Source organism: Ailuropoda melanoleuca, chromosome 14 (genome assembly GCF_002007445.2).
Source record: "Ailuropoda melanoleuca isolate Jingjing chromosome 14, ASM200744v2, whole genome shotgun sequence".
NCBI lineage: Eukaryota > Metazoa > Chordata > Mammalia > Carnivora > Ursidae > Ailuropoda > Ailuropoda melanoleuca.
Window position 1 is genome coordinate 3,657,531 of NC_048231.1, and position 15,488 is coordinate 3,673,018.

General features: G+C 34.5%; 1 protein-coding gene across 2 annotated transcripts in view; it reads left to right on the top strand.

Moving 5' to 3' along the window:
• The window catches only part of MNAT1 (MNAT1 component of CDK activating kinase), a 191,588-nt gene that overhangs the window by 64,317 nt on the left and 111,783 nt on the right, over positions 1-15,488 (top strand). For both annotated transcript variants that reach the window (XM_002913030.4, XM_034642224.1), the window contains 3 exons: positions 1,509-1,612; positions 8,451-8,591; positions 13,370-13,495. In XM_002913030.4, the coding sequence (XP_002913076.1) occupies positions 1,509-1,612; positions 8,451-8,591; positions 13,370-13,495 (371 nt within the window). The remainder of the gene's footprint in view (positions 1-1,508; positions 1,613-8,450; positions 8,592-13,369; positions 13,496-15,488) is intronic.

The following is a 15,488-nucleotide window of genomic DNA, read 5'->3' on the forward strand; positions in this document are numbered from 1 at the left end:
TAATAGGGTTGTATGGTAACAGATTGTAACTACACTTGTGAGCATAGCATAACCTATAGTTGCTGACTCACTATGTTGTACACCTGAAACTAATGTAACATTGTGTGGCAACTATACTCAAATAAAAAAAGCAAGGAGAGCAAGTAAAAGAAAAGAGTCTAGGAGCTATTTGAGATGGTTGTTGAGGGAAGGAGTGAGATGGGGAAGGAATTTGTAAAAGTATGGCTTAGAGCATAGTTATTTAGGGTAGATCAAACCTGTTTATAGGACAAGCAAGAATGAAGGATAAGTAATTGGAGAAGGGATAGAATGGCTGATAATGGATGGACAAGGATTACAGAAGAAGCCAAGCGAGGTCTGAATTGAATTATGGAATAGAAGAGTCTTAATGATGTGGATTTTTCTTTAGACAGGCTTATGCAAACAGGATAGGTTAGTTGGTACTTTATAATATGAATTTGAATATACCAAAAGAGGTGCTTTGGTTGTTATTCAGAGTATCATAGTGACTGATGTAAACTTAGAAGGGAGTAAAAGGCATTATTTTGAGTTGGAATTCTATAAAAATTATGAAATTATTAAAAAATTAATTAAAAATTATAAAAAATTCTAACTCATTGAAAATTTATCACTTTTTGAACATACCTCAGTGGCTTCTTATTATGAAATTATTTTAGTTATCTTAAGTTTGGGTGCCAGTTTATCCTTTACGTTCCTAGTTAAGCTACGCTCTATTTCATACTCTAGATCTAGACTATATGGGAAATAATTCAGGCTTGTGTGCAGCCATGTTGGAGACCGTTGGAATGTGAATAAAACTTGTTTTTCTGGGGATGCCTGGGTGGCTCAGTTCTTTAAGTGTCTGCCTTCAGTTGGGTGGTGATTCAAGGGTCCTGGGATTGAGCCCTGTGTCAGGCTCCCTGCTCAGTGGGGAGTCAGCTTTTCCCTCTGCCCCTCCCCCTGCTTGTGCTCTCTCTCTCTCTGTCTCTCTCCCCCTTTCTCTCTCTCAAATAAATAAACAAAATCTTAAAACTTGTTTTTGTTTGCTGCAAATTATACAAATATATAATATTTTTTATTCTTTTGGATAATTTTTCTATTTGTGGAGCACAGATTCTTTTTAGTATTGATTCTGACCAGTGTAGTAGATCCCAGACTTACTCTTTTTACTTAAGAAATCTAAGTAATGTTTTATATGCTTTTAAAGCTAGACTGGGGCCTATAAAAATCAAATCTAATATGATTATGGCAAGCATATACCTTAGGTTTTTTGGGGTGCTTCAGAGATTTAGATATTCTATATGATAGTCTGACAGTCTTAGAGTTGGCTTTGAAAACATAGTTGCTGAACTAGAATTAGCCTCTAAAATAGATAGTAGGTAAAAGGACATAAAAAGAGCTGTAAGTAATAATCTGATGAATTAAGTCACTTTGATGAATTTTTTTATTATCTACTCAAGATTTATATTAAAACAATATTTCATGTCATTGTTTCCTTTCTGATGCAGTTTTCAATTTGACCAACAATGTGGATTTGGACAACACCAAAAAGAAAATGGAGATGTACCAAAAGGAAAACAAAGATGTCATTCAGAAAAATAAGTTAAAGCTGGTTGGTTGCTAAGTATTTTCTTCTTTTGTGTTAGAAATGAATACTTCCATATGATCCCTGAAAAGCTGTCTTCCCCTAAAACAAGTTAAATTTACAAAGAATTTAGCTGAAATCCAGACCAGAAATACTGTATATGTATATAGGCATGTTAAGATAGGAGGAACACTGTAGCTATAACAACTTTGATGGCATTACTAAAATATATTCTATAAAGGAAGAATTGTGTGCATGCAGAGATTTGTCTTAGCTTATACAATTTAGCTGTCGTTTCTTTAATACTTGCCTTTCTAGTTTTGGAGGAAAGCAGAGGTACTTATTTTTGAGGTACTTTATCAGGAATTTGTGATTGTTGGTCAAAATGATACAAGTCATATCTGGATCACATAGCTTGTGTTTTCATTTTGTGTTTAGAAGGACTTTCTCCTTATAGTCTTAGGAGCGTTTCATTTAGGTACTTCTTCCTTGCCATAAAGCTCTCAAGGAATTGACTACATTTTTGTTCCGTTCATACCCAGCCTGACTTCCCTAGAAAGGTGTCTCATTTCTGAGAGGATCAGGGTGCCATAAAAATGACTTTCTTTGCCCAGTAGCCTTCTCTGGGTACATTAGAAAATACATGCAAAATAGGTATGCCTGGGTAACTTGTTGATTAGCCCCATTTAACTCGTTAATGGAAGGATGTTCTTTTCAAGTGAATACTTTTCATTTAGCATTTTAAGCTAGGAAGTACTGAGAGTTGCTCTGAAAGAATAATCTAATTTCAGGCTGGTTATTTATTTTAAGGCAGAAATTTCTAATTATCTGAAAACTTTATAATGATAGGTTATTGAATAAAACAAATACTTTATTTCAGTGAGAATGTTTGAACTGCTTTTATTCTTTTTATTCTATTAATGTTTAATACCTCGCCATGTTTTAACTAAGTGATTTGGTCAGTAATTCATTAACATTTATTAACTAATTCTGTGCAGAATATTATATCTTCTAGTGATACTGACCTGGGTATTTGGTATTGGTATAAACATACAGACATAGGACCACATTTTTTAAGACGGTGCTAGTTGGTATATATCAGTAGCTGTGGTATCACTGAATAGAGCCCAGCTCTCTTGTGGCCCATGGAGCATGGACTAACTTACATGGCCGATGTCTTTTTACTAATCTTAAGATAGCAACTTGCTTTTCATGTCTCTGTGAATGTTGAAGTCTCCCTGTTTTAAAAACATCTAAGTTGTATCAAAGAAGAAAAGAAAAAAAGTCTTTTGCATGATTAGTTATATAAAGCGACCCATTTCTGATGTAGAGAAACTATTACTGAGTTGTCTGCTAAGGAGATCTTATTTGTTTCATGGAGCTGGTACCTGTCATCAATCAGTGTGAGCATGGAGAAACTGAATATGATCTAACGTTGAAGTAGAGTCTTAGTGAAGATTAGCTTAATATTTATTCTATTCTATTCTACTCATTTATTATTTAAGTGAACTATAGTTAACACAAATTGTTACAGTAGTTTCAGGTGTACAATATAGTGATTCAACAAGCGTATGCAATATGCTATGCTCGTCGCAAGTGTAGCTATCTTCTGTCACCATACAACACTATTATAATACCACTGACTATATTCTCTATGCTGTACCTTTTATCTTTTAGTTTATTCATTCCATAACTGGAAGTTTGTATCTCCTACTCCCCTTCACCCATTTTGCCCATCCCCCCACCCCTTTCCCCACTGGCAACCACCAGTTCGTTCTTTGTATTTATGGGTCTGTTTCTGCTTTTTGTTTGTTTATTCGTTTGTTTTCTTTTTTAGGTTTCACATGTAAGTGAAATCATATGGTATTTGTCTTTCTTTGACTTCTTAATTATTTCATTTAGTATAGTACCCTCTGGGTCCATCTGTGTTGCTGCAAATGGCAAGATCTCATTCTTTCTTTATGGCTGAGTAATATTCCTGTGTGTGTGTGGCGGGGAGGGGTGGGGTGTGTATGTATACTACATCTTTTTCATCCATTCAGCCATCAGTGGACACTTGGGTTGCTCCCTTATCTTGGCTATTCTAAATAATGCTGCAATAAATATAGGGGTGCACATAATCTTTTTGAATTATTGTTTCATTTTTGGGGGGGTAAATATCAAGCAGTGGAATTACTGGACCATATGGTATTTCTATTTTTCATATTTTGAGGAACTTCCATATTGTTTTCCACAGTAGCTATACCAATTTACATTGCCACCAGTAGTGCACAAGAGTTCCTTTTCCTCCACATCCTGGCCAACACTTGCTATTTAAAATCAGCTTAATTTTTATTTTCAATTCTCTAGATTCTCATGAGCAGCAGAGATTGCTGTATAGAATGTCTATCAGTTTAGCAAAATAAAAAAATCAGTTCAATAACATTTGTTGACCATCTGCTAAGCATATTGTACAGCAAGATGAATAAGAAGCCAGTAATTTCAATATAATGTCATAAGCATTTGGAAAGTGCTGTGTGCTTGTTACAGGAGTATGGAGGAGGAATACCTAATCCATTCTGAGAATATTGGGAAAGGCATTCCAGGTGAGATGATGCCTGAATGGGAGCCTTAAAGGACAAGTAGAACTTAACAAGGTGAAGAAGATGGGACACGGGTAAAAATAGTGGTGCCACACAAGAACATTCCAGGCAGAAAGAAATCATAAGCAAAGGCAAGAAGGCATGGGCAATCACAGAGAGTTCTGAGAGGTTTTAGTAGTTTTATATTGCCAAAGTTCAATAGAGGGAGAGTTGAAGTTGGAGAAGTAGAAAGGGTGTAGGTCCCATAAGGAAATTTATTATGAAAAGTAATTTGGGTTTACATAGACCAATTGTGTGTGTGTGTGTGTGTGTGTGTGTGTGTTTAGAGGGAGAGAGAGAAAGTGGCAGGAGGGGCAGAGGGAGAGGGAGAGAGAGAATCCTAAGCAGGCTCCACACCCAATGCAGAGCCTGACCGTGGGGCTTGATCCAACAACCCTGAGATCATGACTGAAATCAAGGGTCAGACGTTTAACTGTCTGAGTCATCCAGGTGTCCCAGTTGTTTTTATGTTTTAATAGGTGAACCTGTTCTTCAAATGAAAGCTTGCTCAGAGTACTTTTGTTAAAGTGATAATGGGAAGAGGGATAGGCTGACTTTCCATCTGCTCAATCTCTTCTGTAGTGTACCTTAGGCATCTTACTAGGGAGTTCCAAGATTCCTTGGAGTAATGTTATAAAAATGTGGCTGTGGATGATTGTCATTGAAGGGTTTGAAACCAAGCGGTAATAAGATATTGTCTGTGTTAGAATAAATGTAGTGGTTTGGTGGAGGTTGAATTTGAGAGAATCAAGGTTCGAGTTTGGGAAACCAATGGGAAGTTATTGCAGTCATGTTGGTGAATTTAGTGGTGACTTAAACAAGAAATGGAGAGGTGGGGATGAATTGGAGAGATAGTTTGAGTTTAAAATAGCAAGTCCTACTGATGGATTAGGAGTGGGAGGTGAAGGCAAGGGAGGTTGATTGGGTAAGGTAGTATCATTAGGAAGAACACAGAGACCTTTAGTTTTCAACCTGCTTCCCTTCTCTCAGTCCAAAACCTTCTTCATTGTCCCCACAGTGTTTCATTTTTATGATGGCTGTTTTCCCAGTTATTCAGTCAGCTATCTAGCTAATCAATATTTATTGAGGCCTACTATGTCCAAGATACTTGCGTATTTTATTTCAGTTAGAAAATTGAGGCTACCAGTTTCTCATTGTTAAAAATGATAGACTATTGGTCTGAATCTCATTTGGCCTGTTGGCAGTGTTTGGTGTAGCCTTCTCCCTTGATACCGAAACCTTCCTCCTTAACTTCTGTGGGGCCACTCCATTCTCCTCTTCATCCTGCTGCTCTCACCTTCCCCTTTCATCTAGCTTTCATTTCTGACTCTAAAACATGGTTCCTTTCAGTGCTTATCTTTATGAGTTAACCCTTTATACTGATTACTCTTCAAATGTTTCTGCAACACATTGTTTTTCTCCTGAGCTCCTAGAATTATACTATGTGATACATACATATATCTATAAACAGTTAATAGACATTTATTTCTTGATGTATCATAGGCACTTAATTCAGCATTCCAGAATGAATTTTTATTTTTTATTATTATTTATTTTAAAAAGATTTTATTTATTTATTTGATAGAGAGAGAGACAGCCAGGGAGAGAGGGAACACAAGCAGGGAGTGGGAGAGGAAGAAGCAGGCTCCCAGCGGAGGAGCCTGATGAGAGGCTCGATCCCAGAACGCCGGGATCATGCCCTGAGCCGAAGGCAGATGCTTAACGACTGAGCCACCCAGGCGCCCCCAGAATGAATTTTTAAATCTTTACCATTTGTTTCTACTATTATGTTCTTTATCCAAGTGTTCAAACCATATCTGGTCTGTCTTCCTATACTGTTGATAGTCTGTCCTCATCGTTTTTCAAATCTGGTTCCCCCTCCATTTCTATTATTATTACCTTATTTAGGGCTCTCATCATTTGTTATTTGGGTTATTGAAATGTTCTAACTGGCTTTCCTGTCTTCAGTCGTGGCCTGATTGATCTGTACACTTTACTGCTTCTAGTTGTCTTTCTGAAGTTATCCCTCAAATTTCCTTAATGTCTTCCTGATTGTCTTAGTATGGCTCAGATTGCCTTAGTATGGTATGAGGACCCTCCATGATCTGCCTTCTGCTTGCCTTTTCAGTTTTATCTAGAATTTTTCCCCATCCCCATACTTCATGACTTGGCCATACCACACATTCCAGCTTTATTCATGTCTTTGCACCTTTGTTTTCTGTGCCTGAAATGCTGTTCCACTCTCCAGTGGGGGCAAATACCTACTGTTTGAAGTCTTAGCTCAACCTCTTAGGTTTCCTAGGGCTGCTGTAACAAATTACTAAAAATTTGGTCACTTATAACAACAGGAATTTTTTATAGTTGTAGAGTCTAGAAGACTGAAATTAAGGTGTGATCAAGGTCATGCTTTCTCCAAATTCTTGAGGGAAGAACCCTTCCTTGCCTCTTCTAGCATCTGGTGGTTTTCAGCAACCTTCAGTGCCACTCTGATCTGTACCTTTGTCTTCATATGGCCTTCTCCTGTGTCTGTGTTTACGTTTCTAGTATGACCCCATCTTAACTTGATTACATCTGCAAAGACCTTATTTCCAAATAAGGTCACATTTATAGGTACCAGGGGTTAAGACTTCAACATATATTTTGGGGGGATACATTTAACCCACAATACTCTGTATGAAATCTTTTCTTTCTCTGGGTGTCCTTTATCACTGCAAGGAGAGTTTACCCCTCTATCAATTCTGTTTTCACTGTACCCTCTTTAACACTTGTTACACTTCATTGATTATGTGTCACTGTTTTACTATAAGGCTCATCTTTTTCTGCTTATATGCTTCCAATCAAGTAGTTTACTTTTCTAGCTTTCATATCTCAGCCCCTAACTTTTTACATTTATTCCTACTAATCCTTCCAAATCAAGTTTGAATTCTCTTCTCCACCAGGGGCCTGAGTTAGAGTAGCAACCTTGCCAATAAAGAAGGAAAAGTTTGTAAAATTATAGGGAGAGATGCTAATAGGATGTAGCAACTGATTTAATTTAAGGGGATAGGGGTGGGGGGCAGAGAGGGAGTAACAGAGGTGAATTTATGGTTTCAAATGGAGTTGACTGAGACGTAGGTGTGCACTTAGTGGACGTAAGGAATATAGGAGTATGATCAGCTTTGGGAGACCAGATGCTAAACTTAATTTTGGATCTAGCAGTGAGTTTGAATTGTAGGTGAAACATCTTTTTGTTCGAGAACTTTAACGTGTGAATTTGAAAAAAAAAATCTGATAGAGGGTTTTAAATATTATTTATATAAAATATATTTTTTCTCTGAGGTCTTTGTTATTCATATATTATATTCATGATGCTCATACCTATTATGTTCTCTTCCTTCATTCTGTATTTACTTGAGGTGCCATAATTTTTCAGTGTTCTGTCAAATTAAAAAAAAAAAGAGCTTTAAAATAAAGCCATTTGGATTTTACTGTATTTTTCATTCATAAGAATTAAAGAGCAAAGACTAGGTATACTGTTGTTTTTAAGTATGACTTAGAATTGGAGTAAATTTCAGAGTCTGGAATTATTTAATATTTCTGAGGATTTCCATAAAAGGAGAATGAGTAGAACCGTGGTTCATTCTGTTTACATATTAGCTTTGAATTTTGAATTTTTCATTGCACAGATTTATATGCTTATGTTAAAAAATAACTTCAGTTTTTTACAACTTCTCTTAAATGAATACTATTTGGAACTCTAGCATCATGAAGACTGATTTCAGCTTGGGAAAAAAAAGCTCAGTACAGTGATAACTTTTCATTATCTGGAGTGTTCTGGAAATTGTTTCTATTAAATAAGCCAGTCTTTTCAATGGAGTGTTTCAATTATTAGTTCTGTATAAATTATTTCTGTGTTGTTTTTGTTGTGTTTTTGGTTTTGTTTTTCTTGCTAAATCTTCTAAAATGATTGACTTGAAACTATCTGTAATAATTATAAATAAATAAATCCATTACTATGCACATTTCCTGCTGAGCACAGTGTACTTGTTTAGGTGTTTGTGTAATGGTAGGTGTCATTCTCTTTGATAGTACCGTGTCCACATGAAGTAAAATGAACTCTAGTTCCTTGGGAGTAGAAATGGTGCTCTATTAAACCGTAAGTGACTAGTGTGTTTTATGCTTCCAAAAAGAAAGTGTCAGAGTGTAGTTAGGATTGATTTTGGTTACCAAATTTATTCCATGCTGTATATAAATATTTGTTTTAGACTCGGGAACAGGAGGAATTGGAAGAAGCTTTAGAGGTAGAAAGACAGGAAAATGAACAAAGAAGACTGTTTATACAGAAAGAAGAACAACTGCAGCAGATTCTAAAAAGGAAGAATAAGCAGGCTTTTTTAGATGAACTGGTATGTATTAATGCTAAGTGCATTCAGAGTTTATCTTTCCTATTTATTTTGCTGGATAATGGCATTTAAATGGCGTTTCTACTGTATACTCAATGCTGGTGTATTCAACTTCTGTTCCTTCATTTAAAAAAAACAGCCTTTCAATATCCGTTTTATTTTCAGATGCAAGAGAAATATAACTGATGTAAGATAGTGTACTATTAATAGGTTATTTATGTGTTTTTAAGCTTACTGACTAAAACTCATTGTTTTCAGAGCAATTTTCTCCTAATTAATACTGGCTTTCTTATAACTAGCTCATTTTCAAGTGTTTTGGCTTCATGGTGAAATTTATAGTGATTCTACTTCTCTGTGAGGACTGTGTTTCATATTTTTGCATGAGAAAAAAATATATTTGAAAGAAATGGCAGTGTCTTGTGAGTTATTTGTGTTTCCCAATAGTTAGCTCCCCAAGTATTCACCATTAGATAACAGCAGTAATAATAACTGAGGTTTATGAAGTGTTTCATAGATTTGACAATATATTATTTGATGCTTATGAGCTGAGGTGATACTGATAAAATCACAGAAGTGGTCCTGTCCAGAAGAGTCTGTTTGCATTCTTCCCTTTTCTGTCCATGTAATTAATTTGTATGTGGTGTTAGCATACTTTAATTCGTTGGTCTTATTGTTAAGGTGTTTGTTACTCTATAATTGGGTAAGTGTGTGTGTGTATTTTTCTGCTGTTCTTTTGGCCAAAAGTCAGCTAACCAGGAATAAAAAGAGAAAACAAAGTAATTAAATTAGAAGTAGGTGAGACAGTAAAGGAAAAGTGAGAGTAAGGACATTAATGAGGCTTAGATAGAAAATGCTTATCATAAACCCTATCTGCTTTGTGTAAGTGGAATATAAATTGGGTTCTAAAAATGAAGACAGTAGCATATAAAATAGAGTATGGTATTTTCCTTAGCAATTTCCATTAATTTTTCTTGAAACTATTAAGTGTCAGTGTGGCTTTTAACACTTGAAATGATACATGTGTTTTACATTTTTTGTTGACATTATCTTGTGAGAAATTAAGAACTTTAAAGAATGAATTAGTAAATGTTGATGTTAAAATTATTTTATTGAAAGTTTCTTTCCCCCATCATTTTACACAAAGAGGAACACACTTTCCTTGGTAACCTTTCTCCTTTGTTCAATTAATTGAATTAATTCCAAATATAGAACTTAGGTATGAAATGAAAATACAGTTTAACATTTAAAAATATTTCATCTAATGTAGTTTTTAGATTTAATTTTGAGGTTAGCTAGCTTTGCATAGCAATTACTCTTGGATATTTTTTTAGCCCTCAAAGTAATAAGTTTTGCTGCCTCATTGAGCTGCTATTGGCATGAAGCTCCCCTTTAATTCAGTGGGGCATGAAGCAAGTTGTGAAACTGCCAATGTTGTACATTGTGTATAATCTGGAGTTAATATTGGTTTTTGTGAGCCCCCTGCCCCCGCAACTTCCTGTTTTCTTCACCTGCAAGTCATTACTGCACATACTTTCTTCACTATTTAGATCATGTAACATGGTGGTTAAATAATCCTTAGCAATTTACTGTACTCATTAGAACAATTAATTACAACAGATTGTTTTAGAATATCAGTACGTTTTGAATTTCTGGTTTCCTATTTATTTCTTAAAAATTCTGTTGTTTTAATTTTTTAATATTCATTAATTTTTTTTGTTAAAATATGACCATATGTTTTAGTCCTTATTGACTAATTGAAAGTATTTATGAAATTTCTTTTTATCTCCCTGAATCCCTAATAAGTAAAAAAAAAAAATATTTCTTTTTCTATGTTTGTTCATTTATTAGATTCTGTAAAAAAGATAATATTGGCATTTGTGAATATGTCTGGAAGCTTAAATCTTAGAATTATTCTCTGGATCTAATTTAGGCAACAAGTACTACTTAGTAGAATTTTTTTCTCCTGTTTTTGGGTTTAGTTTTTGTGCTAATGGTCACTTTTTAACCTTTAAAAAGCATTATATTATACTGTATGTGACAGGATTTTAATGTTATGGTCTTAATGATTATGGCTTAGCATTTACCATAATGTTGCCTAAAAAGTCCATTTATTTAATCCTAACTGTAAATTCAATTTTTTTTAACAGTTTGGAAAAAGAATTTTAAACAGGTCCTGACTTATTAAATCTTTTTATATTCCTGTTTGAAAATTCTCTTCAGTTATGTCTTAAATTTTGTTAAGGGTTAATATTGTTGTCAAATGTAGTAGCTGATTTTTATTAGAAATATTGTTTGCCAGATGGCTTGCTTAAAGTCAGTTAAAATAATCTTTAAAAAATGGCCATTATAAAGTTTTTAATGAGTATTACAGGCAGTCTTATTAAAATTTCTTTAAATATTAAATAGAATACCTTCGGGCAATTAATGTAGTTTGGAGAACCTTTCAAGATAGACTGGGAAGCTAAGAAAAATTAAATAACTTACAAGGCTGAATCTGCATTTTATGTATTCCTGAAAGCATGTATGTTCCCATAGTTTATTTTACTCTGTAGATTTTTGTTGTTGTTAGAGCTCCTGCTTAATTCTAATTTAACATTCACAAGGATTTTCAGGCTTCAGAGTTTTGAATGCTAAAATGGAATAAAGCAGATTGAAGTAAATTGTATGCCTTAATATCAAAATTAGTTTTAGATTCCTAGAACATTTAATTTTTATTAATTTTTAGCTGTATTACCAAGACATTTTAATATTCAGGTCCTTTTATGTGAAAGCAAAACCAGGATTAAAACAGGCCAAAGTATTGATTAACAGCCTTTTTGAAGTAAACGCATTGTCTTGCTTTTAGGCAAGGACTTTCACTTATTAGAGTAAATACCAGGCATGGAAGAGCATTTGAATTCACTTGGAGTGTAAGTTGAGAAGGAATGCCAAAGAAATTTATTTTTTTTCTGTTAGTTTTTACATATGAAAAGATAGTAATGGGTTTTAAAAGATATTTTGGGCCATAGCCCATTTAAAATCTCTCTTAATTTTACATTTTATTATACAATTCTTTTTTTTCACATTTTATTTAAAGTTCTTTTTTTAAAAAAAGTCTTTATTTGAGAAAGTAAGAGAGTAGGGGTCGGGTGGGGGTAGGAGCAGAGGGAAAGGGACAAGCAGACTCCTCACTGAGCATGGAGCCTGATGTGCGGCTCAGTCTCATGACCCTGAGGTCTGACCTGGGCTGAAATCAGGAGTTGGACACCCAACCAACTGAGCCACTCAGGCGCCGCTTTTCTGTAAAATTCTTAATGGAAATCTAGAATAGCTGCAGAAATTCACAGTAGTACTGTTACTAATGCAGAATTAACGCTTTATTGTAGAATATGAAAGGTATTCAAGTATATTCTCATAGTATGTTTCATTCATTCTCCTTCCTTATTGCTAAAGGTCCCAAGGCTCTATTTTATAAATAAAATTTGTGTTCTTTCAAATAAAAAATTTTAATCTTTGTAAATTGCTCTTGCAAAGCGCTTCTGTTACCAAGTCTTTAGGTACAAATTTATTCTAGGACTATTCTGTTGAAATAAATTTGCTTGTTATTTGAATTACTTCTGTACTGTAGTCTTAAAACAGTTCCTTTAAATATGTTAATTAACTAGATTTGTGGCTTAAAAATATTCTTAAATTGTTGGATTTAGAAAGAAAATTAGATTCTGCTATATTTTTACTTTCATACTATGAAATGTTAAGCAATATAATGTTTTTAAGGATTAAATTCTGTAGGGTTTTTAAAGATTAAATAAATGAACTTTTGAGGCAATATTATGGTAAATACTAAGCCATAAGCACTCTAGTTATATTTTAAAAATCTGTAGGGCATTTGAAGAATATGTGTGTTTTTATAGGTAGCCTTGGTATAGAAGATAGAAATGTGTCTGTAACCTTCAGTTTTGTTTACATGTATAAAGTACTGTGTTTGTATATATGATCTCCTTCCTTCTGCATGTGTTTCTATGTTCTTATTTAACTGAAAACTCAGAAGAGAAGAGGTTTGGATACTTTTAGTTTAGACCTTAGTTCCACAGCACTTTAAACGTGTAAGAGAACTTTATGTTAAACAGGATAAATAAGGCTACATATAAGAATTACTAATTTGCTTGTTATTAATATGTATGTGTGCAGATTTGTGTAAATAGTAGCCCTGATTTAGTATCAATATGATATTAGAAATATTTACTATCATTTTGTTAATCAAGAAAATTTAGACTTAATTTCTAAAAATAAGTCTATAAAGGAGAAAATATAAAATATATTTTTGGTTGTACTTAACAGTTGTTCCATTTTGCAAAACAGAGCAAGGATCATTTCCAAACGGCCTCAGGTGAAATCTAACGGGAAACAATTGCAGACTGGTCTGAATTCACTGGTAGAAGAATGTGTCTTAGATAAACATCTGATCTAAGTTATAGTACTTTGTATTACTTTTTGTGATTAGCTTTTATTTTTTTTTAGTTTAATAAATATGGTTGGCTTTGCTAGATGAAATAAGACCCTATTATATTTTCTTTAATGTGGATTTTATAAAAATACTTTTTTGCAGGTTATGTTGATTTATGAATCTCAAACAGCCTTTTCTTATTATGGAATGTTGAAATTTTTTGTGAAGTGTTTTCCGTAAAGTGAATATTTAGGTTGACATCAAATGCTTATGAAAAGGCATAATTTAAAATAAAAGACTCGTTGCTCATTAGTTTTTCCTTTTTAACTTTCATATTGCACTTTTACTTTTCTTACAGGAGAGTTCTGATCTCCCTGTTGCTCTACTTTTGGCTCAGCATAAGGATAGATCTACCCAGTTGGAAATGCAACTTGAGAAACCTAAACCTATAAAACCAGTGACATTTTCCACAGGCATCAAAATGGTAAGCTGTATTTTAATTGCTTGTTTGAAGAATGTATTTCAAGGATTGCACTTTATAACTTTATATTGATTTCTACAGTTAAATTGGTAGGTTCATATGTTTAAGAACAGTATCTGAGCTAGGCTAGACATGTAGAAACATGAATACATGCAGTGTATTGGGAAAGTGAAAAGTAATAAATAATTTTCAAAGTATACAACACAATTTTGTTGTACATGATATTGGGTTTGTATGTTTTTTTCTTATTCTACATAAATTTTTAAGCTTGTAGTGTAGAAAAACATTCTTTCTTTTTTCTTTTTTTTAAGATTTTATTTATTTATTTGACAGAGAGAGAGAGACAGCCAGCGAGAGAGGGAACACAAGCAGGGGGAGTGGGAGAGGAAGAAGCAGGCTCATAGCAGAGGAGCCTGATGTGGGGCTCAATCCCATAACGCCAGGATCACGCCCTGAGCCGAAGGCAGACGCTTAACCGCTGTGCCACCCAGGCGCCCCTAGAAAAACATTCTTAAAAGAAAATGCAGACTCTGATTTCTGGTATGGCATGTAAGAAGCTTGGATATTGCCATCTCATTCTAACGAGTAAAAGCTAAGCATATTGAAAAATCCAAAAACTTTTCTTAGATCCATAAATGAAGAGAGGTCACAAGGCAAACCACTGCCTTCAAAATTGGAGAGATCAGTAGAGAATACAGTGAATCACAACTTAACCAGAGTAGCAACCTTGCCAGGAACTAGTGCTGGTATAGGTAAATCTGATTATAGTTGACAAATTGCTGAAGGCTCAGTGTGGACAGCTTTAAGAGTTCAGAACTCTTTAGGAGAATCAGTTATTGAGGGCCCCTGCACTTTTGTGAGTTTCACTTCTTGCATCTCTATCAGGTTCTCTCAGTGAATATTAGAGAAAAATCCCCTCTTGCTTTTAGCAGAGAAAAGGGAAAAGGAATAATTTTGAAATATACCAGAGCATTTTGTTCTTCTTAATAAGGCCTACCCTCAGGAGAAACTATTTCGTCAGAGCCTAACCGACTGGAGTTTATGAGAACCTGCCTGATGTAGGAGAAGGGAAATACTGAATTCCAGCTGCACAAGCCTTCTATATGGGAGAAGGGAAACAACATAACTTCAGCCTACTCTAACCATTCTGCCCTCCCTAAGGGGTGGTGTGATGGATTGAGAAGCACTTGTGAAGTTCACAGTCTAGAAGCACAGGCTCTTGAAAGGACTGAGACCTGATCATAGAACTATAAAATGCTCTGCCACCCTCCATACCTCACCACACATTGCTAAAGGCCTGTTTATAGCAGTGCCTTTTCCCTAGTCCATTATGCCTTGGTTGTCAAGAAAAAAATTATAAAACATACTAAAAGGCAGAAAACACAGTTGGAAGAGACAAAGCAAGCATCAGAACCAGGCTTAGATATGGCAGGGGTGTTGGAATGATCAGACTGGAATATAAAACTATTGTGATTAATAGGCTAAAGGTGCTAATGGATAAAGTAGACAACATATAAGAAAAAGTAGGCAATGGTAAGGAGAAGGATGGAAATTCTGAAAAAGAACCAAAAAGAAATGCTAGAGAAAAGAACGCTAATAGAAATGAGGAATAGCTTTGATGGGCTCATTAGTAGACTAGACACCCTGATGAAAGAATCTTTGAGCAAGAGAATACATCAGTACACTCCTTGAAAACTGAAAACCAAAGAGAAAAAGACCGGGGGAAAAAAAACAGAAACAAAAAACAGCAGAAGAGAATATCCAAGGACTGTGGGATGACTATAAAAGGTGTAACACATGCATAATGGGAATACCAGAAAGAGAAGAATGAGAGAAAGGCACAGAATATTTGAAACAATAACAACTGAGCATTTCCCCCAAATTAACATCAAATACCAAACCAAAGATTCAGAAAGCTCAGAGAACACTAAGTAGGATAAATGTCAAAAGAACTACACCTAGGCATATCATTTTCAAATATCAGAAAATTGACGAT